The 26,237-nt window shown below is 51.8% G+C and overlaps 1 protein-coding gene across 3 annotated transcripts; it reads right to left on the reverse strand.

Annotated features, from left to right (window-relative positions):
• On the reverse strand, positions 1–26,211 carry Tmem63b (transmembrane protein 63B). 3 transcript variants are annotated; one of them, XM_008829049.3, is made up of 24 exons: positions 26,090–26,211; positions 19,031–19,213; positions 18,695–18,774; positions 18,428–18,466; positions 17,395–17,485; positions 15,268–15,305; positions 14,219–14,361; positions 14,069–14,120; positions 13,309–13,417; positions 12,649–12,719; positions 10,359–10,439; positions 7,941–8,064; positions 6,594–6,727; positions 6,355–6,492; positions 6,065–6,218; positions 5,256–5,362; positions 4,984–5,070; positions 4,755–4,820; positions 3,416–3,578; positions 2,761–2,866; positions 1,674–1,841; positions 1,309–1,424; positions 1,079–1,159; positions 1–793 (listed from the first exon to the last, which is right to left on the reverse strand). In XM_008829049.3, exons 2-24 carry the CDS (start codon positions 19,187–19,189, stop codon positions 602–604), a joined length of 2,499 nt encoding a protein of 832 aa, XP_008827271.1. In that variant the 5' UTR covers positions 19,190–19,213; positions 26,090–26,211; the 3' UTR covers positions 1–601. The 3 variants fall into 3 exon arrangements, with proteins under 3 accessions (XP_008827271.1, XP_008827272.1, XP_029417458.1); XM_008829050.3 differs by lacking the exon at positions 26,090–26,211 and adding an exon at positions 25,888–26,082; XM_029561598.1 differs by lacking the exon at positions 18,428–18,466.
• Positions 26,212–26,237: the final 26 nt, after the last annotated feature.

Below are 26,237 nucleotides of genomic sequence, written 5' to 3' on the forward strand. Positions count from 1 at the left end.
TCAAAGCTTTTCTTTCTGTTTTTATTTTAAAGGAAAAAAAAAAAAAAAAAAAAAATGCAAAACCCCATTTTCCAGTGTCAGCCATGCCCCCCAGGACACCTCCTGGCTTGGGCCTGACTCTTCCTCCCACTCCACACCCCTCCCCTCTCATGCATCCCAGAGGGCTGCAGTTCCATGTCCCTGGAGGGCGAGATCTAGGGTCAGTGAAGAGGAGAAAAGAACTGGGGAGGCAGCCCCTGATCTGCTTGCTCCCCCAGGTCTCCAGCCATGGCACCAGGTATCCCTCTTGACTCTCATTAACCCTTTCCTGGCCACGCTACTGGGTGGGGGGTGCTGATCTGGGGGCATTACCTCCACACCCCTTTTTGCCCCGGGGCCAGCTCGGGGCTGTCCTCACTGAGGTTGGGGGGTTTCTTTCCTCCCTCCATGGTGGGGGAGGGCAGTGAAATCCCCAGGTTTAAATACCTTAATGAAAGCAGGGGATGGGGGAAGAGGGGGGCTTTAGATCTAATAAATTATTAGCGTTTTTTTGTTTTTTTTTTAGTGTCCATGGGGGCAGGGCAGGTGGGTGGGATGTGGCCTCCAGGGCCCCTCCCTCCCCTTACTGGTGAATCTCATTCTCTATGAGGCTGTCCTCGCAGGACTGGAAGTCTGTGTCTGTGAGACCATCCGGCGGCATCAGCAGCTCCTCATCTTGGGAGGAGGAGGATGGGGGCTCATCGCCCGAGCTCCCAGGAGCCCCATCCCCGTCCCCGTCCCCCTCTGAGTCCTGCAGCACCTGAGCGATGTATTTCTGAAGGGAAAAGGAATGGGCTGTAGGTGAGATGAATAGCTGCTACTTGTGGGTGGGTAGGTGGGGGGCAGGCATCTTAGGTAGGCCCAAAGTGCCTTAGGGGACAAATGGGGTGGGTGGGCAGTCTCCAGTGAAGTCAAGTCTCTCCTCAACTGGTCCCCAATGCTCTGAGATCTTGTACAGACTGATTATTGGAGAAGACTAAAGGCCCACCCAGCTTTGGGATCCAGTCTTCAGAAGTCAAAAGCTCCCTTATCACTCAAGGCTATGGAATGGGCTACTCACCGCAGATTTGGGGACAGCAGCAGCAGTGGGGGGCCGTCCGTTACTTCTGGAGCTTACAGCATCTGTCTCTGTGTGTTCAATCTTGAGGGGTCCACAATGAGTCAGGGAGGGGAGAGATATCCCTGCCTTTAGTGCCACCCATACCCTCTTACCCTCTTACCACCTGCTGATGCTGTGCCCCGCCCCCAGCTTCTGCCCTCAGCCACACCCCACCTCCTCTCCCCCCACACCTTGTAGTTGTGGGCACTGAGGTATTTGAAGTGTCCGAAGCAGACGTGGCAGAGACAGATGACGATGGTGATGACCAGAACAACAAAGGTGAACATGGACGTGGGGGCTAGGAACCCTGGGGTTGGGGAGGACAAAGAATGGGGCTATCATCTGCCTTTTCGACCCCCTTCCCAGGGGCTTACCACTGTAGCTTCTGGTATCTTCTGAACACAGTCCCACACGCCCATCTGATACAGCCCCACCAGGGCCTTTCCCATAACCCTTCTTGTGATTCTCTATTGAGGCCCTCCTGTGGCAGGCTCTGTTTTGATGAATCCCTTCCATCTCTGCCACCCCTTTCCCTGAGTGGGACAGCGGCCCTCACCCGTGCGCATGGTGGAGAAGAAGAGCAGCCAGAAGAGGCAAAGGATGGGTGCGGCCACCACCTGGTTCACGGCCCCCGAGTGGATCTTCTTGTCCAGCTTGGCCGGCAGGTAAGCGTAGTAGAGATTGTACCTGTCTACCAGGTGCTTCAGCAGCATGTACATGAGCCCTGAGGAAAGCCAACGGCCCTGACCTCGGAACCAGCGCCCAAGGCCTTGGTGTATTGGCCATCGGCTCTTCTGGCCTTCTGAAATGGCTAAAGGGCTGGCCCTGCTTCCTGTCCCATCCCTTCCCAGCACCCCAATCCAGCACGAGTTCAAAGCTTTGGCTTTCTCCACTCCAGTCTTTTCATTTTGTGACCCCTCCCTAGTAACTAGCCTCACAAAGCCATTCATTTGAATCAACAAGAATCCTCTTGAAACCTATCTCATTGTTTTCTGCCCTGTCCCTAAACAGTTGAGCACAAATTAAGGGCCAGTTCCTACTTGCTCAAGGAGTTTTAAACAAGGACAAGGAGGTTAGTTTGGGAGTCTGGGGCCTTCAACAGTCACAGAGGGGTTAGGATGCTATTGGGGGTAGGCAAAAGTTTCTGGTGGGGTCATGGTCAATGAGAAACTTTGCTAGGTACCTTCAAAAAGAAAGAGACCTGCCCAAGTCACATGGCTCCTCTACAGCAGGAGAAATCATGAGGCACACGGGTCTAGCCCGTTGGGGAATCCCAGGGGCTTTCCTGAGTTTACAGGACTATGTAGAGTATAGATGTTCATGTAGGAATGTGTGTGTTACACATGTAACATCTCAGTGGGAGGCATGTAGACCTGAGGGAAAGCCTTGGGTAAATATGGCCATGGTGGATGGCTTGGCCCAGGGACCCTGGCAAGCCAGGTGAGCCCAGCCTCAGTAGAATTTCTCTTCCCCTCTTCCCCAAGGCCGTGGCCCAGACTGAGCCAGGAACCAGGCGGGAGGCCGAGGAGCCGGTCTCCCAGCCAGGGCCCTGTCCACTCGGGCTGGCCTGCCTTACTAGTGGAGCTGGTGAGGCTCTGGGTTCCCCCCGAGCAGGGCCCAGGTCCCGGCGCGGCGGTGCCTACCGAAGGGCACGATGATGGGGCAGGTGATACTGTAGGTCATGACCACCGTGAAGACGCACATCATCCAAGCGTAGGCTGCGCCAAACTGGAACTCGTAGGCCTGATGCTGGGGGGGACATGGGCAGGAGGGTGGCTCAGGGTGGAGGGGACAGGTTGCAGGAGGACAGGGCAGGGGAAGGAGGCCAGGAACTCCAGGGCTGGGAATGAAGCTGTAGGGTGCAGGGAACTCATGTGAGGGTGGTGCAGGGGAGGCAAAGCAGATGGGAAAGGCTGTGGCTAAGAGGGAGGCCAGGCAGGGGCCAGTGATGGGGCACGGGAAGGGGCCTTCCAGGGGCAAGGGTGGGCAGGTAGGGGCAAAGTTGGGAGGACCTATCCAGCACTCTCTTGTGGAGTGAGGGCAGAGATCCTAGATCAAGGTAGCCAGATATCTTCCAACTCCCAGCACAGAACACTATCCTATCAGAATTCAGGAACTTCCTGGGGTCATCTATGCCCACCCATAGCTATACATGTGGGCAAACTGAGACCTCAGATAGGAACTAAGCTCCCTAAGTCCCAGCACTCTCATGCCCGCCACCCGAGCCTGGCTGCTGCTGTTTCTGGGTGAGCCACCAGAGGGCACTGTGTGTGCCGCTACTGCACCAGGCCGCCATACCCGCTTCACGTTGCGTCTCTCAGCAGCCGAGCGTGCCAGGCATAGTCGGATCATGTACATGAGCAGGCCCGGGATGCGCAGTAGGTCCATGGCGTTACCGATAAAGGCTGAGGCAATGACGTAGTTCACGAAGAAGGCGCCGTTGTCCGGCAGGAACACACACCTGCGGGCAGCAGGTGCTCCAGCACTACACCCTTGGGGGGTGACCTGGTGGCTGCCTGCCCACTGCCAGCATAACGGTACACATATCCTCACCCTTAGTATGCTTCCTCTACACAGACACCCCCAGCTGGGTCCCCAACATCTGTGTCCCTGTCTCTCTGAAGTGTGAACCTCAGGGTGTCAAGATACCTCCAAAGCAGGCCCAGAGATCCTCAGAGTGTGTCTGAAAATGAGCCCAAATATACATCTAGACTTTGTGCCACATAAACACCCAAGGAGAGAGTGTTCAAGACCTCGTAAGGCCACCAGCATGTGAAGCATATAACTTCTGAGATTTCTACAGAAAACCTTGGTGGGACCCTTAGAGACTCCCAGGATATGAGCCCTAGAACATTCAGAAAGTTCTCTGCCTCAGTGGTACTCCCAGAATAGAGATAGCCTCAGACACCTTCACCGATCACCTTGAAAGACCCTCTCTCAGATATCTTCTGTGGTGGGCAGGAATCTTAAGAGTTCTTAAGTTTAAGTCCAAGATGGACACAGATGACTCCAGCAAACCTCTAGGGCCAGTACCCATGAGAACTATGACATGCATCCCAGATGGGCCCTGGTAGGGACTCCCAGAGAAGAAACTCCACAATCACACCTTGATTGAGTATCCCAAACTGCAGAGATGCTCCTAATACTTGTGCTACACAAACATCTTCAGGTATAAATCCCAAGCCCCCAACTCTGAGTTGTGAGTCTGAGACTTCAATAGACATTCAATGGTACAGGGTCTATTGACCCCCAAGGATACCATGGGAGTACAAGTCACTCCCTCAACCAGTATAACCTAGTTCCCACTAGAGACAGCAGCTCCCTATCCTCTCAGGTGAAGTTCAAGGCTCCCACAGTAGTCCTAGAATAAGAATCCAAGTCCCCCCAAAACCCCCTAAATGTGAGCCCTGAAGTCTTAAATCTACCTTGAGCATGCACTCTGCCATCCAGATACACTCCCACACGTGAGCCCTAACACCTGTGGGTACTGTCTTTTGGAAGACCCAGCAAACTCGTGTCAACTCCCCACCCCTTAGGAATGGAAGCCTGGTGACACCCTCCCATGGAGGTTGGCAGTGTCTCTCAGCCATGTCCACCTGTTACTGGTCTTTCTACCCCAAGTGTCCTGGTCACTCACTCAAACCGAATAGCTGCCTCAGCCAGGAATTTCTTGTCAAAGAGCCAGCGGAAGAAGAGGTCTAGGCTGTAGGGAGGAGAGAAAGAAGGGGGCCGGAATGGTGCAGAACTCCAAGGTAGAGGGTCCCCGGTGAGCCTCTGGGGAAGCCTGGGGATGGCTAGGCTTCTGATCCTGTTCCCCTCTCCCTTTCCTGCACTACCACAGCTCCCAATCGGTCTCTAAAACTTACCTGCTCAGCCCTAGAGAGGGCAGGAGCAGAACCATGAAGATGAGGAAGGTGTAGCACTTGTGCATGGTGGTCCTGTTTTCCCCGGAGCTGGGGGGGCAGGCAGGCAGCAGAGCGCAGGCAGAGAGTCAAGAGAAACACATTAGGACAGTGTTCCAGTAGGATCCCTTGGGTGATGAAGGCTTCCCTGAGGTGAGGGTGCAGAGCCCAGGGCAGGGAGCCTTCTAGGTAAAGGGATGCCCAGAGACATGGCAGGTGGGGCATGGGCAGCTCACCGTGTCCAGTGTGCTTCAAAGAAGGCAGAGTAGTAGACGATGGTGGGAAGCAGGGCCGAGAAGCACCACAGCAACAGTGTGGGGAAGAACTGGGTGATGATGGGGTTCTGTGGGGGACACAGAAGATGTCAGACAGGGACAGTTGGGTGGGTCCAGAAGTTCAAAACACCTGGAGGGCTAGGGTGAGGGTTGGGGTCAGGGTCATGGAACCCCAGGGTGAATGATGCTGATGGTAAACAGTTGCTAACACCTACTATGCGCAAAGTGCTCATGCACTTTCCACACGCTAATCCTCACAACTACAACCACAATGGTTCATCTTCCCCATGAGTCAACTGAGGTGACTGAATGGCTTAGCCAGCTAGTGATTAGTGGGGATTTGGACTGGGGTCTGCATCATGCTTTTGAGTACTGTATTTCAAGGAGGCATGCTATGTGTATGGTAAGAGGGATGGAGGCCAGGCAATCTTGGGTCTTCTCTACATCTGAGCAGCTTTTCATCAATGTTGGGTTTGATGGTGATAAAGGGATCTGATTCTACATGTAAACGCCAGGGATTCAGTCTGACTCTTCCATTTTCAGTCAGAGAGAGGAGGACAAGGGGTATCCAAGGTCATGAGCTTCCCTGGGGGTTTCTCCAGGAGGCATAAACTGAAGGGTGGCCTCTGCCATGGGCAATATGTTGGGGAGTCCAAGGGCAGGACACGGAGGGGGCTGCAACACTTGTCCATGGGAGCATCCTGGAAGGGCCAGGCTAAAATACCCAGAACCAGAGCTATGCTGGGGGCTGGGTCAGGCATGAGCCTCACATTGAGGTATTCCACAGGCTTGGTAACGTTGAACTTGTCCATGGTGGTGATGATGATGGCCGGGGTGGTGAGGAAGAAGAGCAGGATGAAGAGGACCACATTGATGACCAGGCAGCGCAACCACCAGATGAAGCCTCGGATGGAAAGGTGCTCCCTGGGAAGGTGGGGGAGGGGTCACTCTGAGGGACCGGGGACTGATTGGTCCCTGGTGACATTTACCCCTTCCCCATTCTCTTCCCACCCTCTCAGTTCTCAGTCCCTGAAAAGCACCCCCACCTCCTATGACTCACCAGTAGATGTTCTGGGGGTCAGGAGCATAGGACACGGTCCAGTTGGAGATATGTAGGGCCTCACTGCAGGAGGACGGACGTGGCTCTCCGCGGCAGGTGCAGCCCTGGCACTTGCAGACGTTGAAGTCCTTCAGGATGCTGGAGGGATGGACATTTGTTATTGCAGCCCCAGCTGGGGTGCCACTAGCCACATCAGTGAGCTGTGCCAGGGAGAGGGCGGGGTGGCAGGCAGGGCTCACATGGCTGTGATGGTCTCATTGTGGAAAGTGACAAAGGCCATGCCAAGAGGCTTCTCGTTCACCTTCTCCTTCTCCCGCCTGTAGTCCTCCTTCAGCTTCTGCTCCAGCTTGGTGTAGTACTCGATGGCCTCCACCTGCCAGTGGGAAGGCCAGGGGCTCTTGTCAGAGCAGACAGGTGCATGCAGCGCCAGCCAGCACTGCCCAGTGCTCCCCAGGCTTTCTCGTATGTGTGGACTCAACTTATCCTCACCATAACCTTGCAAGTTGGGCACAATGAGCCTCGTGAGGAAACTGAGGCATAAGGTAGTTAAGGAACTTGCTAAAGGTCACAGTAGAAGTTCAATCCCTCCCTCTCTTCCTCTCTCTCTTTCCTTCTTCTGTCCCTTCCTTTTTTTTGTGGTGGGGGTGGAGACAGCATCTCCCTGTGGCCTGAGTTGGCCTGGAACTCACTATGTAGACTTGGCTGGCCCCGACCTCACAGAGATCTACCTGCCTCTGTCTCCTGAGTGCTGGGACTAATGGTGTGCCCCACCACACCTGCTCCCTTCCATTTTTTTGAGACCCGAGTTTCTGTTATGTAGCCAAGATTGGCCTAAACTTGAGATCCTCCTGCCTCAGCCTCCCAAGCAGTGGGATAAGAGATATATACAGCTCCACCCAGCTTCTCAACTGACCTTTTTAAAAATTAAAAAAAAAAAACAAGATCTCATGTATCCCAGGCTGGCTTCAAACAAGCAATGTAACTAAGGATGACCCTGAACGTCTGTTCTTCCTGGCTCCTCCTCATGAATGTTGGGATGACAGGTGTGTACCACTACACCCAATTTATGTGGTGATGGGGTTCAAACCCAGGGCCTTATGTGTTCTAGGCAAACAATCTATCCACTGAGCTACATCCCCAGACCTTCACTGATCTCTTCTAATTTATAGTCTGAACCCTTGTCACTGTGTATACGGAACTGGGGCCTTAAGGATAGGTGAGATGGCTCAGTGGGTAAGAGGTGCTTGCTGCCAGGACTGATGAGAGAAAGGGAGCACAGACTCTCACAAGTTGTCCTCTGACCTCCACATGTGTGCTATGCTATGGACCCTCTTCCCCAAATAGAGAGGGAAGGGAGGGGTGAGCACAAAAGAACTGGGGTTTCATGCACTCCAGGGGTAGGTAGAGACCTGCTGGGGATGGGGCCCAGTCTTACCTTCTCTGGGAGTCTGTTTACCTTTGGGTCTTAATATCCTGGGGGGTGGGACAGGTTCTACCCTGTGGGCATCCATGTCTGCTGAGACCTGCCCAGCCCTCCCCAGTCCTGTCAGAGGTCCTGGACACTCAGCATCCAGCCCACACAGTACCTGCTCACAGCCTCGAACCACGCAGCAGCACAAGTGACCGCAGGGCTTGGGGTTGATCATGGTAGGCACATTCTCTTTGCTCTGCAGGTTCGTGAAGTAGAGTTTTCCCCGCTCAGCTTTCTTCCTGTGGGACCCAGGGGCCAGTCACCCACTGTTCAGTGAGGCTGTGGCTGTGGTTGGCTGGGAGGTGGGGTAGGAAGCCAAGCTTAGGGGTCACTAAGAGGCCCATAGCTTCTTTAGCTGTGGGTCATGATATGGGGTCACAGAACTGAATGTGAGGATTGGGGAAAGTCTGGAAATAGCAAAAGGTTTCTGAATGTACGACAACCAGAAATTAATTCAAAATCAGACACATCATGAATCTCAGGTGTTTCTGGCAGCACGAACATAAATGCATCATGCAACTTTTCTGTAGCTAGGTTCTGAACACACATGCACTTTGCATAGCGGATGTCATCACACCAATTAATGCTGCCTGAAACACCCTGGCTTACATTCAAGACCCTGCTATGAACTGTAGTGTTTTTTTAGAAAGCTTTTTACCCTTAAGGAAACATAATGGTTTAATTTTGGAAAACAAAGACTTTAAAAATATTCCTACAGTCACTCTTTTTATCTTATTGTGTTAGTTCATACACCTCATTAGTATGTTTTCAACTTTGTGTGTTGGATGTGCATGTGTGTATGAATGTGCACGTGTGGGTCCATGTGTGTAGGTCCGTGTGTATGTGTATGTATGTGTGTGCATGTGTGTGTGCATGTATGTATGTGTGTGTGTATGTATGTGTGTGTATGTGTGTATGTGTCTGTGTGTGTGTGTGTGTGTGTGTGTGTGTGTAGGCCAGAGGTTTATATCAGTGTCTTTCTCGATTGCTTTACATCTTATTTTTTGAGAAAGGATCTCTCACTGAATCTGGAGTCCAATTTGGTTATAGCCAACGAATTTCAGGAACTGCCTGTCTCTGGCCCCCCAGTACTGGGGTCATAGATGTATGAAAGCCTATCTTGTACATGGGTGGTGGGGATCTGAACTCTGGCCTTTACTCTTGTGTGGCAAGTGAGTTACCCACTGAGTCATCTCCCTGGCCCTTTCATCTTTAAATAATATATAATACTATATGAAGACTAAGGAATTTCTTTTAAATGTGTGTGCATGCGTGCGTGTATGCGTGTGTGTGTGTGTACATGTATGCATGCATGAGGGAGTCAGAGGATAACCTCAGGTGCCATCCTCAGGAATGCCATCTGCCTCCTTTAAGGGTCTCTCATTGGCCTGGAGCTCACCAATTAGCTTAGACTAGCTGGTCAGTGAACCCCAAGGATCTGCCTGTTTCTGTTTCACCAGCTCTAGGACTACAAGCCATGTCACTACACTTGGTATTTTTACCTGGATTCAGGGGATTGAACTCATGTTTATAGCAAGGCAAGTTCTTTACTGACTGAGCCATCCCTTTAGTCCCAGGAATCGTTTTTAAATAAATTTATGATTTATTCTCGGAAAATGTTTGATTTGTATTCCTATTTATTTACTTTTTAAATTTATTTTTAAAATATTTTATTTATTATTATTTTTTAATGTGTATGCATGTATTGCCTGCATGTAGGTAAGTGTATCTGTGTGTGCAATGCCTGTGGAGGACAAAAGAGACTGTCGGATCCCCTGAAATTGGAGTTACAGACAACTGTTAGCTTCCATGTGGGTGCTGGGATTCGAACCTGGGTCTTCTGCAAGAACGGCCAGTGTTCTTAACCACTAAGCCATCTCTCCAGCCCAGAAGAAGCTTTATAATAGCAATGACCTATTCCAAAAAGAGAAAACATGTATAGGCTCTTTCCTGAACCTGCTGAGTTATAGCCATTGGTGGACAGGGCTCCCTCCAAATCCAATCAGATGGTAAGCCTGGGAGAGGGCCTATAAGGTTCACGTTCAGCTGAGCCTTGGTGGAGGTCAGAAGAGGCTGTTGGATCCCCTGGAACTGGAGTTACAGACAGTTGTTAGCTGCCATGTGGGTGCTGGGATTCGAACCCGGGAGTAGAAAAAGTTGAAGGAAAGCCCAGTCCCTGAGGGCAGTGCTGCTCTGCTCTTTGTTTGTTTAGGATGTATGGCTCAGACGTGTCCCCTTCCAAGGTCTCCCTACCCATTTCTTGAGGGCCAATTCTTTTTAATGTCTAGCGTAAATTTCTCATACTGTAGCTGAAGAGGGTAAGTTCTCAGATCAGTGGAGACTATAGGCGCCTTCCCTCTTATGACACACTCTTTCCAGAGCTGAAGTAACAAGCACTCTGGGGGTTTAGCCAAATTCAAAATGTCCAAGGAAACAGCTGGAAAGGGAGCCAGGTTCCCTGGGTGAGGCCAAGACGCCCTCCATGATAAGCAGAGGGCCCTAGATGTCACCCTCCCCCATCCCACCCTGGTACCTCTCAGCATCAAGGAACATAAGACGAGCCACGTTGTAACAGGGGCGGGCTTCCAGAACTGTGCAGTTGGGATACGCCTCCCTGAAATACAGTCCAGTCATCATCTTCTGCAGGTCCCCAACCCCCCTACCTGCTCTTGCTTTCATCCAGGGCTCTGCCACTTCAAGATATATCCCCAGTTTAAACTTCTTCAGTCTACAGAGTTCCCTAAGAACAAAACTTTGAAGTTCTTCCTTGTGTTATATAAGTGGGGAATGGGTGGAAGTATGCATGGGGACTGTGTGAAGGCAGTGAAGGATGATGACCCAGGATGTTTGGGGATACTACTTTGTAGAGCTGGGGAAGCCAAGGCTGTGGTCTGATTCTTGTCCAGGGCTATGAGCTCAAGGTTCAGAGAAATTGTTTCTAGTCACAGACTGTTCTCTTTGCCCTATTCCCAGAAGACCTGGTCCTGGTCCAACACTTGGCCTTGACTTTGGACTTATTCCAACCATCCTTGGCCCAAGACCAACAAAGAAACTGATCCTGAGTCTGACCTCTATCCCTGACCATGATCCAGGTTCAGGGATGACCCCCCTTTCTGACCCGAGATTGTCTGATAGAGTTGAGCTGCTCTGCTCCACTGGCACATGACTCCTGACAGTGTTCACAGGATTCCTGTTGACCCACCAAGCAGTGGCCTTTGCAGTCTGTACACAAACTTTTCCTTGTCCAATCCTTAATCTAGACTGAGTTTCTAACTTCTTATGTCTTATGAACAACTTAATGAAAGACCACCAAGTATTCAAGATGTGTGAATTCAGAAACTTACATCTAAGAAGGAGTCACTGGAAAAGGAACTTCCCAAGTGGCCAGAGATCTTTCCTTGACTGTTGTTGCTTGAACCACTTTGGAAGGGCAAGCTCTCACCCTCCCAGACTAACGGCAAATCCTCTAAACCCACCCACACAGGCTCCCTGATTTTGCACATAGAATGTTGCTTTGTTCTTCTGGGATAGTTCCCTAATCTACATAGACCCCAGACCCTGTAGTCCTAGCTGGCCTAGAATTCACTATATAGACCAGACTGGCCTCACTCTCACAGAGATCCACTTTCCTTTGCCTCCTGAGTACTGGGACTAAAGGCATGTGCCACCATGTCTGGCTTCTCACCCTGTTTTGTAAGTTGTTCAGGGGGCAGGGCTTGCTTCTACTATGTCTATGCAAGCACACAGAAGGTACCTCATAACTGATGAGTATCCACCCATCAGTGCCCAGTCTTTGACTCTGTAACACAGGGCTCTGTCATGTGACTTGTCTAAATAGAGTACCAGATCCTGCCCAGGTACTACTGCTGATCCAGGACAATGAATGAACTTGGACTCAGGCCAACTGACAGCAGACCTGTACCTCAAGAACAAACCCCACTTCTGACTGCAGCCTGAACCCAGATCCAGACCTCAGACTGAGCTGGACCCAGACCACCAACATCTCTCACCATAGCCATTGGCCAGCTCCTACCTGGCTATAGACTAACTTGGACCAATTTCAGCTCAGACCCTGGACCAGCTCCTCCAGCTGATCTCTATGATGTGACCATCAAGTCTGATGTTTCATTCACCTGCCAGGGTAATCTGTGAGTGTAGTGAGTGGATGGAGGAAAGTGTGACAGAAACCCCAGTCCTGAATGCAGACTATCCCTCTATATGCCCATCGACAGGCCTTAACTCTTGACTCTCTACTGCATGGGCTCTGCCCCAAGCAGCACATCCAACCAGGGGGTCTAGTGAGTCCCCTCATGGCCCAGCACCTCCTTTTCTCTGGTGTCCAGGCACCAGAGCTGGAGAAGCTCAGAGAACATACAGCCAAGATCCTCATGTACCCTCAGAAGTCACTGACAGCCTGGGAGATTTTCCCACCATGTGTGCACCCATTCCAAGTGAGTGCTGCTGATAGTTTTAAGGAAGCTGTCACCTCTGGACCCTGGAGCCAACCACCTATGACCCAGTCCAAACCACATGAACTTGGAGTGGTGGAGGAAACAAATGATGCATGCTGCACTCCTCTGGATTCTAATTTTTCTGTTTATTTATTTGGCAGTGTTGGGAATCAAACTCAAGGATTTGCTCAACACCAGCTCTACCACTGAGCCACACCCCCAGCCCTCTCCTGCTCTTGAAGGACCTGTCTGTCACTCAGCACAATGTCTCCTCCTTGATCTGCTCCCCACTGCTGCAAACCTCTTGAGGAAGTTCTTGGGGCTAAAGGCAAGCCCAGGTCTGCAAGCCTGAGGCTGGGACAGCTTACTCACTCAAAATGTTTCTTGATCTTCTCTGACTCTGCATATTTGGAGATTCCGTTGATGAATAGAGTCCGCTTCACCTGTGTAAGAGAGTGCAGGCTTGTGTTCCTGTAGATGGGCTCCAACAAAGAGCCACAAGATGCAGGGGAGGGGTTGGGCAAGGACTTTATCTTAAAGGAGAGAGGTGGGAATGAGCAGATGGTGGGAGGAGGCCTTAGGGAGTTAGGGAGGAGTGTTTCTAATAGAACCCTAATGGAAGAACCATGAGGTGCCTTGCTCTGTGTGTGAGGGGGGAGTCATGGGTGGGGAGGAGCTGTCTCAGGTCCCTGAGGACCTATTATAGTGGCAAAGAGCAGGTGTTCAGTCCCGGCTGGGTGAGTGGCTGTAAAAAGTGAAGGAATGTTCCTCGTATCCGTATCAAACAGGAAGACATTATTACCACATCACTTCCAACCACAGCTACTTTCCAGAAGTATCATCATCCCAGAGGATGATGATAGAGGTCAATGCAGGCCAGACACAGCATGGGGAGCCCAGGCTGAAAGGATATCATCTAACTTGCAGGATGGAGGCTCCTGAGCTAGCTGGGATTCCAACCCCGGTGACCCTACTCTACAATGGCCATGCGGAAGGCTGAGCAGGAGGCTGGCACAGGTGCTACTTCCTGACCAGGTCGTCCTCCTTGTAGCGCATCTTTGAGGTGTGTCTCCGCATGCTGTAGACAGTGAGCAGCAGGTACAGGAAGGCGAAGGAGGTGTGCAGCCATAGCAGGTTATTCCTGCAGGGAGGGAGCAGAGAGACACCGGGTCCCTGGGGTTACCACACTGCCGCCACCTCCCAGTGCCCAGTGCTTAACTCTGATGCAGACAGGACCCTTCAACCACCCTCAAGTCTTCTAACACTGGCCCCCTCGTGGGGTGGGCCCCATATCCTAGACTGTAGGCCCTAGAACTGTTTCATTCCAATGGACATGCCCCTGAAAAATCATCTCTTCACACCCTACTATTGGCTAGAGAGTCCTCCAACCATCCCAGCCAGCCTTTCCTGGCCCCTCACATCCCCTCCTTTTCCCTTTTGCTCCTCCCTCCCTCCCTCCCTTCCGTTCTTTCTTTCTTTCCTTCTTTTTGTCCCTTGAGACAAGATCTTACTATGAAGTCCTGGCTGTCCTGGAACTTACTATGTAGACCAGGCTGACCTTGAATTCACAGAGATCTGCCTCTTTCCTCCTGGGCACTGGAATTAAAGGCTGGTGCCACCTTACCCAGTTCCCTCTTCTTTATGTGGACATCCCTAAGGAGTCTTCACCAAGGTCTACCTCTGCTGTCTCTAACCATCTCTGCAGCCTTGATGCCCTGCCGCAGATCGCATGCTCTCCCATCCCTCACTTCCACTCCAGATCCCACCCCATCTCCCAGCTCCCCAGCCTCACCCTGATTTCAAGTTGGCAATGGTGGTTCTCCCAAAGCTGTAGGCATTGTTCTCTGGAGGGCGGGAAGGAGGAGAGGACGATGATAGAGGTCAGTGCAGGTGCCCTCTGGCTCCCTCATCTTCCACCCTAGCTGTTCTGGCCCTCACTGACCCAGCAAGTCCCCTGAGAAGTTGACAGGCAGCACGATGCCTACGGAAAGGACACCCACAACAACCAGCAGCCCAATGATGTGTCTCTGGAAGGATAGGTAGTGCACAGCGTCGCCCCCACATTTGTCCCGGATCTCATCATCCCTGCAGGCAATGGGAGGTAGAGAGGAAGCCAGTTAGGCACAGCCAAGGGAGGGCTGGAACCTGCCTGCCCTGACCCACCCCAACCTCCACCCTAGCCACCCCTACTGAAGGGGCAGAAATTGGGTTGAAATGGAACTTCTTGGTCCCCAATTTCCTGGAAGGGGAGGAAAGAGAGAGGGAAAGAGAAGGGGAGGGAGAGGAAGAGGAAAGCACAGAGATGGGAGGGGCTAGAAAAAGAAGAAAAGAAGGAAAACTGCGGAGAGAAGAAGGGGAAAGAAAGGTAGGGAAGGGCAGGAAAGGACAGAAAGAGAGATGGAGGAGGCCAAGAGGGATGCTGAGGAGGGAGCAGGAGTAAGAGGAAGGTTGGGAGGTGGCCAGCAGCAGTTCCTTATGGGGCCTTATGGGTGCTGGGCCTGCGCTCCCACGGTGAAGGGCCACACTTGGGGAGGGGCCCAAGCCTGGGTGCCACAGTGCTGACCTGCTGAGTTTCCTGCCTTTCTCAGCGCTCACTGCCTGTCTGTGGACTCTGGCTGGATCTCCTGAGTTCTGTCTGCTGGATGCTGGCTCTTGCCTGTGGCTGGCTGGTTGCTCCCAGCCCGCCTGCTGCCCCTACCCACTGGTTGCACAGAAGCTGAGGTGGGTGCGGGGTTCTGACCCTTGCTCTCAAGTAGTGGCCCGGGCTGGGAGACTGGACTCATTCAGAGTGTCACAGAGGAGATAGGGGGACAAAGTAAGCATTCAAGGGTCAGCTGGGCCCCCATGGCCTGGCCTCTTGGTGTAGGGTACAGGGTGCTGTGCTGGCTGGGAGCTCTAAGGCCCTCAAAGCTGCTGGCCTTGTTTTGTTGGGAGATGACAGATTCTGAAGTTTCTCTGTTTCTCTTTACAGCATGCAGACCATTCACTTACTTTATCCTGAAGATGGCTGTCAGCCAGGAACAGAAACCCTGGGGGCAACAGATGGAGAACAACTGAAGGTCCCACTCCACCAGCTTGACTTCCCTTCCCTCAAGTCCCATCTATGGGTGTCTCACAATCATATCCAGCGTGTGGCTCACCTGGGCATGGCTTCCACACCTACCACTACCCATGAAGAAAACCCTCATGAACACCGAAGATGTAAGCCTGGTAGAGCGCTTGCTTGCTTTTAGCATAAGTGAGGCCCTGGTTTGAATCCCTAGTACTGAAAAAAAAGTATACAAGTAGGGAGGGATGGGGAGATGGCTCAGTGAGTAAAGTGCTTGCCTTTCAAGCAAGAGGACCTGAGTTCAATCCCCAGAATCCACAGAAAAAAATGCTGGGCATGGTGGTACACTCTTTAATCCCAGTGCTGGGGAGGCACAGAAAGGTGGATCCCTGGGGTTTAGCCTAATTGGGAGTCATTAGTCTCAATCAGAGACCCTTTCTCAGAAAAACAAGTTGGGACTGGAGAGATGGCTCATAAAGGCACCTGCTGCCAAGCCTGATGAATCTCTGCAACCTACATGTGGGAAGGAGAGAACTGACGCTCCCAACTTGTCCTCTGATTTCCATACACATACACACATATACCTGTAGACATATGTGCACACAAAGCACACAAGAAAAACCCCACAAATAACTTGGAAGGTCTGTTCTTAAGGAAGAAAAAGGTCCAAGGCTACATGGGATTATCTGTGGACCCTCATGTTCAGAGTTACAGATAACTGCAAAACCCTGGGGTTGTGTGGCTAGAATGGAGATGGGTGTGGAGGTAGTAGGTACCCCTGACCTCTAGTAATAAGAAGAGTCTGCAGCTGGCAAGATGGCCCAGAAGGTTAAAGTGCTTGCCCACCACGCTTGATGACCTGAGTTGGATCCCTGGGATCTACATGGTAGAAGATCTGACTCCTGTAAATTGTCGTTTGACCTCCACAGGTGTGTAGTAGCACATGCAACCACCCCCATAAATAAATTTCATTTAAAAAATAAGAGTTTTAGCTAGGCACTCAGGAGGCAGCACTCGGGAGGCAGAGGCAGGTGGATCTCTGTTGAATTCAAGGCCAGCCTGGTCTACATAATGAGTTCCAGGACGGCTGGGGCTACAGGGAGACCCTGTCTCAAAAAGACCAAAAAAAAAAAAAAAAGTTTGTAACATGGCTACCAAAAGCAGAGGGGTACACCATGCTCCTGAGTTACTGCCTCCATCTTCTAGCCTACCTCAGAAAGAATAAAACCAGGGCCATATGACCTGCATGTGTGTTGCCCTCTCCTTCTTCAAGACCTCAGGTGGGAGCTTCAGGAAGGGCTAGGCAGAGAGGATCCTCCTGCACCTTCTACCAGGAGAATGCCCAGGCCAGGATGAGGATGGTGTACCTTCTGGCCAAGATGCAGGACTGCTCACCATTGCATCACTGAAGGAATATCTGGGCACCTCTGGCTAGCAGAGGTGAGACCTGTGTCTTGCTGACAGTCTCAAAAGGCTGACAGTCATCTTTGCTGGGGCTGTTGTAGGAGCCCCAGCTTAAGATGGACTGACCAGGGTCATTACCATATCTGAGGATTAGCATTCTGTCCATGACCTTCACCATCAAAATGACAGAGGTCCAGGCAGGCAAGAGCTGTGTGCTGAATCTGCTGTGAACAGGGTCTGGGGCTGCTATGAACTGTCATATCTGAAGGGTCTGCTGCCACTGAATGCCAACCCTCAGCGGGTCAGTTGGTCCCTACAGATAGAGCCACCAGCTTGCAACCTCTGTGTAACACAATGGGGGGTCTTATTTTGTTACATGGGCCTGGAAGGCTCATGGTTTTAGAAACCAAGTGCAGGGGAAAAAGGTGGATTAATTAGCAGTAGAGGTGGGTTCTGAATTCTACTTTGGTGAACAAAGTTTGGAATTGACTATTGTTAAGCCTTATCATTTACAGGCTTCAGTCCTGTGATATGTCAGGACTGTGGGCCTGGTGGTATCCTGTGGATCTTAGACAAGCTGTGTCCCTTGCTGAGCAGACAGACACACCAGGGTCCCTGACCTCATAGTGGTGCATGTGAGGGGAAATTCGAGGGAAGACACTCACGTTGTCCCTTTGGTCAAAGTCGACAGAGCTGGAGACAGAGGTAAGACGCTCATACCGGTCATGACTATCTCCGTGCATAGCTGAAGCCACACTGAGGGAGGGGAGACGAGAGAGCAAGAGGCAGGTGAGATGGTAAGCGTGTGCCCCAGAGGCGCAGGTGTGAGCACCCAGAGCTCCAGGGCTATAGAAGGCACAGAAAGCACAGAGGCTGAAGCAGGAGTGACCGTCCCCTACCCTGCCTCCCTCAGACACGCCTACACCCTTAAAGGGGGCACTGGAGATGGACAATCAGTGGGCCTTATGGGGGAGGATTTCTTTCTTCATCATTGTCCAGATGGACGCTGAATCAAAAATGTTAGAAGGCCCTGCTGCAGTTCCAGAGGTGACCAGCAGAGAGAGCAGGGCAACAGAGCCAATAGTATCCAAAGAGCAAAGGGGAGGTGAAGGAAAGCAAGGGCCAGAGAACCTAAAGTGACAGGACTGGAAGGCAGCCCCCTACCCTCCCTGTTCCCTGAACCAGCAGCTACCACAGCTCCAACTCCAGTCCTATAGACAGAGATCACAATGAGACATAAAGGCCACACTGGGGGCTTCTTTAGGCACTGACCCTCCTAAGCCTCCAGGAGTCAGCAGGGAACCCTGGAATATGAAAAACTAGGTGTTAGGGGAAGGAAAGCTGCTGGTGACACCCAATCTTGTCTCTGCTTGATTGTCCTGGGGACTGTCTAGGGAGTGCTCAGACGACAGTCCCTCACTTCCTGCCAGTGAAGGCTATGAATAAAGGGGTATACAGGGAGAGACTTCTCTTAGGCAGCCTAAGATGAAGAACTGAATGGGGGGAGTGGGGCAGAGACAAGCTGGGGAGCCTCCTGCTCTGCAAAGCACACCGCCTGTGTTAATCTGAACCATGAGCCTACAGAAGAGAAAGCTGCAAAAAAGAAAACCAGCAACTTGGCACCAAGAGAAGAAAAGCGTGAAAGAAGAAAAAGGAAAGCTGGTTTAGTGTGGATGAGGGGGCTGGCGCCCCACATACTATTCCTGTTCCACTCGGTCCCTCTCCTGCCGTCGAAGCCTGGGGACAAAGAACAGACAGGATTAGCAAGAGCAAGTGGGAGTCCCTGGGGACTGGTGAGGGACAAAGGCTCAACTAAAGGTCCTCATATCATCCCATATTGGCCCTGGGACTAGTCCCTCTTCATCTCCTAACAGAGGAGGTGAGAAAGGGGTGGCTTTTTCCCACTCCCAAGCAACATGGAACATGGTGTCTGTGTGCAGCATGGAGGGATAGTTGAAAACTTACCTGTCTGCATCTGTCACCAAGGCCAATCGCCCATAGTCCCAGGCCACTTTCCGGAGAATAGAGAATAAGAACAGCAAGGCCTGAGGAGGAGGGGGAGTAGGTGAGTGGAACCACTGTCTGCCTGCTGGACAGCCAGGGCCAGGAACAAATAAGCCAGAACCTTATCTTACAAAGGGAGGACCCTGGATTGGGCAAATGGTCAGAGGTTGGACAGGGGCTGGAAAGTGAGGCTAAGTCTAGGAAGGGAGGACACAGATCAGAGCTGGAGTTGGAGTGTCTGTGGGGGATGTCCTGGGTCTGGATGTTAAGGGTGGAGGACAGTATGAGGACACTCACAAGAAAGCACATGAAGTCCAGAGCCAGCACAGTGGGGACGCCCCCAAAGGGCAGGCCTTGTAGGACAGTGCTGCGGATACGGGCGCTGTAGCAGTAGTCCTTGGGGTTGCTGTTGTTGAGGGCCGTGGTGCCCAGTGTGGCCAGCAGGAAGGGCAGCATGGCTGCTACTGCCGCATGGTCCTCCTGGGCAGAGGGTAGAGTGGTCAGGTGGGTTCATCCCCTACCCCCTCTGGCCTGACAGGGTGGGCATGGGACTGCCTGGATGAGAGGAAGTTCTTCCCACTAGAGATAAGAGCCTAGGGAGGAGAGGGGTAAGGTTACATGGCTTTACCTTCACTGTGCTCTGGCTATGACCCTACCCTGGGTCTGGGGAGCATAGTCTGACCACAATGGGGGGACTGGTTTACAAAGGTGGAAGTGTTTATGAACTCAATATGTACCTTCACGCCCCAATCAGAGAGACTCTTGTCTCAGGCAGGCAGAGAAGATTGGGGGGGTGGGTCTTAGGCTAAGAGGAAAAGTCTAGAGTCAGCTGCCTCATTCTGGTCTTCTCAGAAGAGGCCCTAGGTTCATTCCCCAGGACCACAATAAACAAATGCAGAATGAAAGGAAAATGACTTCTTGGCCTTTTGGCTGAGATCAAGGGAAGAACGAAAAGAAAACCAGTATGATTTTATGTGCTTAGTGTTTTCGACTGTTAACCTCCATATAACCAGTTTCAAAACAAGCTGCCCCTGCAGAGCCCTGAGTGGGAAGGCAGGTAAAAAAGCTGGACTTCTGGGTCTATGTCACCTGCCTGGCCCCAGCCACTCCTGTTCTCCAACTTCTTCCCCTCTCAACTAGCAGCACAGGGTTAACTAAGGGGGTTTGAAGACTACAATTCCCAGAGTGCAGTGCTCCTGCCTCCGGAGCAGAGCAGGCTGGGAATGCTGTGCCCTCCAGCCAGCTTTTCCATTGGCAAAAGAGAGGAAGAGTAGGCGGAGGCTTCTAAGCCAGCCGAGGCCCCCAGAAACCAGGGTACTACCCTTCCGCCTGGCACCTGCCTGGTATCCACCACAGCCCTCGAGGGTCCGGGGGGATGGCGGAGAGCAGAAGAGGAGGGAAGGGGCAGCCAGTTGGACCCCTGGGCTCTGAAAAAAGCTTGGGGACAGAGCTGAGTTGGGCCTTGGGGAGGCTCCCTGGGCGAAGTGTGGCTGCAATGTTGGCAGCTGCACGCACAGCTCCACCCCATCCTACTGGGGGGCCTCTGGGGGCCCCTATGCTGACAACACTGAAGGTCTGCTTGGGAGCCGGGAGTGTCCCCAGGGAAGAAAGGCAACTAAAGAGAGAGAACAACAAACCTAGACTAGGTGACAGGCAACTTGGAAACAAGTGTCCCTCAGCCCTCTGGGGTGATCCACCAGCCCTGTTCCCCCAGCCCCAATCAAACATCCAACCAACGGGCAGGAGCCAGGAGCTCTCGGAGGGGGGAGGGGAGGGGGAGGGGGAGGAGGAGGAAGAGGGTCTGGGTCGGAAAGACGCAGGGAGTAACTGCCCTGTTATACCTCCTCCTTTTCTGGCCCAAGCTACCTTTAAAAACACACAAGTTTAGTAACTGTAGCAAGCACCATTTTTCAAGTGTCCACTGTTTCAAGAATAATACACACACAATTACTTTCAATCTTCAATCATCCTATGTGTTGAGTGGCATTGCCCTTTGAAAATGTGAGTTCAAGGCTCAGAAAGGGTAACTAACATCTTCAAGGTATGACTCCTAATAGAACAATGGAGATGGGATTCAAAACTGAGGCAACTGCTCCCTAAAACTGGAGTACTTTTCATGACACCATGCTTAATGACCTGGGCCTTAGTCTTCCAATCTATAACAACATGATACTAGTATCTGCCTACTAGCAATGGATCTCAGAAGTAAAAATGTACCTACTGCTAGGTGTGGTGATGTAAGCCTTTAATCCCAACACGTGGGAGACAGAGGCAGGTGGATCTTTGTGAGATCAAGGCCAGCCTGATTTACATAGTGAGTTCCAGGAGCTAGGGCTACAGGGAGACCCTATCTCAAAAAAAAAAAAAAAACAAAAACAAAACAAAAATGTATTCACAGTGGGAAGGAGGGGCTTACCGCCCCCCCCCCAAGTCTATGTAGCCAACTCAAGAGCCTCTACAAAGGTATTGGGGCACATGTGTGTTCAGATGTGTAAACATGTACCTGTATGTGTGTATCTGTACGCATGAGGAGCTAGGTGACTTTGTGGCAGTGTGTGGAAGTGAGTGAAAGAGTGTTTGTGGGTATGTCTGGGAGCCTGGGTGTATAAATAAAATACACAGATGCTCGGCCAGCAGGACAGGTTAAAGGTGGGTATAGGTATCTTGGGGAGAGGGGCTCTGATTAGCCTTGTTTTCTTTTTCTTTGAGACAGGGTCTCGTATATCCCAGACCCCCTTCAAACTTGCTATGTAGCCAAGGATAACCTTAAACTTCTGATCCTCCTGCCTCCACTTCCCTAGTGCTGAGATTACAGGTGTTTATCACCATGCCTTGTTTATGCAGTGCTGAGGATCGAACCCAGGGTTTCGTGCTTGTTAAGCAAGCATTCTACGAACTGAGGTACACCTCCAGCCCTAGCCTCTCTCAGCTCCCAATTCCAATGCACTTCTGGACCCATTCCCACCTCTTGTCTGTTCCTCTGTCCAAACTCTAAATGCCACCTCCCTGTCCCTGTCCCTGTCTTCTTCACTCTGAAGGACAATGGCTCATTCTGAGAATTTCTACATTATGTGGCTCCGTTAGGGTAGGTGAGAGTCCCCCAGGATGCTTGGTACCCAAAATCACCAGGTCCCTCCACTGTCAATCTTTTGACTGTCACAGAGCACCCTGCCCTCCCCAACTGCACAATTCTTCCACCTGCACCCAAGACAAGCAGGGCACACCTAGATCATCCATCTCCAGGGAGGAAATAGTGACCAGGGAGGGGATGTGAGCCACACAAGGTCACAGGATAGGTAAGGGGTGGAGTTGGGTTGGCGGCTCTGCCAGTTGACAGGGTGACTTCAAGCTCTTAACTGTAGGGGTGGGGTTGCTGGGCTGTGTCATCTAGAGCAGCTGCTTTCAAAGCCAGCCTAGGGCTGGAAGCTGGGACGAGGGCAGAGTACTTGGGGTAGTAGTAGTGGCAGGTGGCAGGTGGCAGTCCTTCCACTCCACAAATATGCCCAGCCAGCTGTGTGCCTATTCTCTAGTGGGTAACTTAGGCTGGAGCTGGAATTGTACAGGGATGGGGATTTTAGACTACCTAAGACTGCAGTTTTACTATTAAGGAGTGTGTATACGGGGGGTATGGTGTCTTAGGGTTTTTTTTTGTTTTTTGTTTTTCCTTGTAGAGTGACTGGGGAAGACTTAATTTTGGGCTTGTGATTCTTTTTTTAAAAAATGTTTTATTTATAATTTTTTATGTATGAGTGTATTGCTTGCATGTAGGTAGGTGCACCTGTGTCAGGTAATGCCCACAAGGTCAGAAGAGGGCAATAGATATCTTGGAACTGGAATTGAACCTGGGTCCTCCCAAAGAGGAGTCAGTGCTCCTAACTGCTGAGCTATCTCTCCAGCCCCTGGGCTTGTGATTCTTAAAGCAGGTGAAGAGGAAGCAAATTCAGTACTAAAGATTCTGGTAGCTGGGTGTGGTGGCACACGCCTTTAGTCTCAGCACTTGGGAGGCAGAGGCAGGCAGATCTCACTGGTAAGACTTCTCATAAAGAAAAAACCAGAATATCTCCAAATAATTTACAGCTAATCACAGTGTAAAACAAAAAAAAAAAAAAAAAAAAAAAAAAAGAACCTGGTTCTCAGCCTTCCAATCTGTAACAAAGTGATATTAATTAATGACTTTGCCTGCCCCCTATGGAACTCAGAGCAAGGCAAAAATGTATCCATAAGCAAGAGTCAGTCTTAGTGTCTCTCTCCTGTCTTGTTATGTAGCATAGGCTGCCTTCCACATCAATCCTCCTGCCTCAGCCTTCTGAATTGCTAGGGTTACAAGTATGTGACACCATACCTAGCTCAGTTTATTTTTATTTAAGGCACTGTTCTAAGCACTTTGGTTTTTTTATTTTTTATTTTTATTTTTTGGTCTTTTTGAGACAGGGTCTCCCTGTAGCCCCAGCTGTCCTGGAACTCACTCTGTAGACCAGGCTGGCGTTGAACTCACAGAGATCTGCCTACCTCTCCCAAGTGCTGGGATTAAAGGCGTGTGCCACCACGCCCGGCTGGTTTTTCAGTTTTTTTTTGTTTTTTTTTGTTTTTTTTTGTTTTTTTTTGTTTTTTTTTGTTTTTTTTTTTTGGGACAGGATCTCCCTGTAGCCCCCGCTGTCCTGGAACTCACTATGTAGACCAGGCTGGTGTTGAACTCACAGAGATCTGCCTGCCTCTCCCAAGTGCTGGGATTAAAGGCATGTGCCACCACACCTAGCATATTTTTTACTTTTTTTGAGATACAATTTCCCTGTAATCCCAGCTAGCCTGGTACTTGCTATGTAGACCAGGCTGGCCTCTGCCTCCCAAGTGCTGGGATTAAAGGTATGCATCACCACACCCAGCTTCAAGCACTTTGTAAATCTATTTGCAACCCCTAAAGACCATTGAGGCATACAGAGGGCATATAACTTGCCAAGGGTCAGAGAGCCAGTTTGTGGTAGATCCATAGATGGGCCCTGGCACTTTACTGCCCCTATAAATAGGGGGCCCACTTCCAGCAGGGCACTGAGAGCTAAGGACTGCCAGCACTGGCTCTGCGGGATGCCATGCCCTGGGTCTACAGGCTTGCCTTTCCTCTTGTAGTTTCTGATCCTTGACTCAAGCCTGGGGTTTGTAGATTCAAGTTCTGAAGCAGGGGTAGAGGACCAGGGTTCTACAATGAGACACATTTGGCTTCTATCCTGGGCAAGTACCTAACTGGACTGGGTCTCAGTTCTTTCATCTGTAAAATGGGGGACAACAACCCTGCCACGTGGCTTGCTTGAAGAATTAAATAAGTAGCACTTAATTTAAGTTAAAAACTCTAAAAAATGAAACAAAACAAAACAACAACCAAACAAGACAGCTGTTGAAGCCAGGCATGCTGGTGCACACCTGTAATCCCAACATGTGGAAGGTAGAGGCAGGAAGATGAAGGGTTCAAGGCTAGCCTGAGCTAAATGAGATCCTGTTTCAAACAAAAACAAAACCAGCTCACTATTAATAAGGCGTGGAATACAAGGGGGTTGGTTTAGTGGGAAGAGACCAGTAAAGATCAAAGTACAAGAAAACACAGAATTTTATATGACAGGGATAGAACAGAACTCTTGAATCAGGCAGGACAGCTTCCTCTGTGTTAGGGACTCAGCCATGGAGTCCTAGAACATACCCCTACCTGCAGCAGGTTGAGGTGGGGAATTCTAGGTGATTGGTAGGTTGGGTTGGGTCAGAAGTTCAGAGAAGAGAACTCATTATTGATCAACTGTCAGGCAAGGTGCTAGGCTCTTTACCTATGTTACACTGTGGAATCCCAACGACAAACCTTGCAAAGTGGTAGTAACTCATCCCACTTTTTAATGGAAACAATGTTCAAATGGGTTAAGTAACTTGTCAAGGTCACACTGCTCAAGAATAGCAGAGCTAGGATTTGAACCCAGGTTTCTGTCACTCTTGTTGTACTTGCAAGGAACTTGTATGATGCCCAAATCAGGGTTCTCAACTACCACTCACTCATCTTTTGCTCCAGAATGTCCTTATCTGCCTACCCACTCACCCACAGACCAAAACTGCACTGGGTGAACTAACAGAAGGCTCCAGCATGTGCCACCTGGGGCATGCCAGGGCCTGGACCCTCTGGTGCCCTGGAGGACAATAGTGCCCCTAGCATCCCCCCCACCCCCACGTGAAGCTCAGCGCGGCGGCCACTCCCCCTCCTCCCTTCTGGGTACCTGTAAGGCAGAAAGGAGTGCGGGGCTTCTCTTCAGGAGGTGTTGGGCAGTTTCCTTCGACCCCTTACTACAGGAGACCCGCACGAGGCCACTAGGTCAGGAAGTGATACTGGGTAGGGAGCTCCAAGTTCCCCTAAGCAGTGGACATCTCGGGCTTGCCCAAGGCCGCCAGACCTCTCTAACCAGGGGACCCAGGCAGGTGGCAGCACAGAGCCCAAGGGCAGCCAGCCCCTCTGACCTCTCCTCTCCACTTCCCAAGCGTCCTTCTGTTTTTTAGGGAACACAACGACAAGCTTTGGGACAGTCCGCGCCAGGCGGTCAAGACAGCCAGGAGGGACAAAGCGCGCCCCCTCCCCCTCAAAAGGGCCTTTGCCCACTCCGGATTCGCGTTTCAATCTTCTCCCCACCGCACCCTCCAACGCAGGCCCGTGCGGCTCATGAATGAACTGCACTGTGTGGGGCGTAAGGAGAGGACACATTCCCGGGGCCAGTCCTCTCCAGCCCGCCGACCAGTCCCCACAAGAGCCGGGGAGGCGGCCGGTCTCGTGCCAGCACCCTGGAGCCCTGCCCTTGCTGGCGCTTGAACCCCTTCCCTGTCCGAGGCTAGCTTCGTCCCCAGGAACAAGAGGAAGAATCAAAAGACACCGAGGGCGTCCGACTTGGCGACCCCAGAATCCAAAACTCGGGGGCGGGGGCGGTGGTTCCCTCCAGCAGCGCTGGCGACTGGGGCGCACGCAGCTGGGACCCGGGAGGGACACCCAGGGGCCGCGCACCTGGACCGGGCAGGTGGGATGAGTGGTACTCGAGGGCTGGGACAGGAGGGGGGGGTCCCACCCCTTAGGATCTCCCGAGGGGGGGCAGAGGACGGCGCACATCTGGAGCCCCGGCAGGGGTGGGAGGACTCACATCTGGCCAGGGATGGTACGGGTTTGGGGACAACGCGCGCCTCCGTTGGGTCCCGCGGGGCCGGGGCACCTCTGGGTCCCGCAGGAGGTGGAAGGGAGGGGACGCGCAGCTGAGTTTTTTTTTCTTCTTCTTCTTCCTATGGGTGGTGGTGGGGATCCTGTGAGCAAAGCGAGGAGTGCTGGGGAGGGGTCCGCGTACTCACCCCCAGGCGCAGACTCGGCTCCGGCTCGGGAGCCCCGGCTCCGGGCGGGGCGGGGCTGGGGGAGGGGGAGGGGGAGTCGCGGGGCGGCTCGAGCTCCGGGCTCCTGCGGCGGCCGCGGCACTGCGTGGGGGAGGGGGAGCGGGAGGAG

The sequence above is a fragment of the Nannospalax galili genome, unplaced genomic scaffold, assembly GCF_000622305.1.
Source record: "Nannospalax galili isolate Female #2095 unplaced genomic scaffold, S.galili_v1.0 scaffold653, whole genome shotgun sequence".
Classification (NCBI taxonomy): domain Eukaryota; kingdom Metazoa; phylum Chordata; class Mammalia; order Rodentia; family Spalacidae; genus Nannospalax; species Nannospalax galili.

Bases quoted from the DNA above. Each gene is read 5' to 3' on its own strand.
- Tmem63b (XM_008829049.3), bottom strand. From the start codon at position 19,189: ATGCTGCCCTTCCTGCTGGCCACACTGGGCACCACGGCCCTCAACAAC. The intron at 14,362-15,267 runs GTAAGTGAATGG...CATTGCCTGCAG, and splicing joins ACAGCCATCTTCAGGATAAA to GGATGATGAGATCCGGGACA. The intron at 2,867-3,415 runs GTATGGCGGCCT...TGTCCCCCCCAG, and splicing joins AGAGACGCAACGTGAAGCGG to CATCAGGCCTACGAGTTCCA.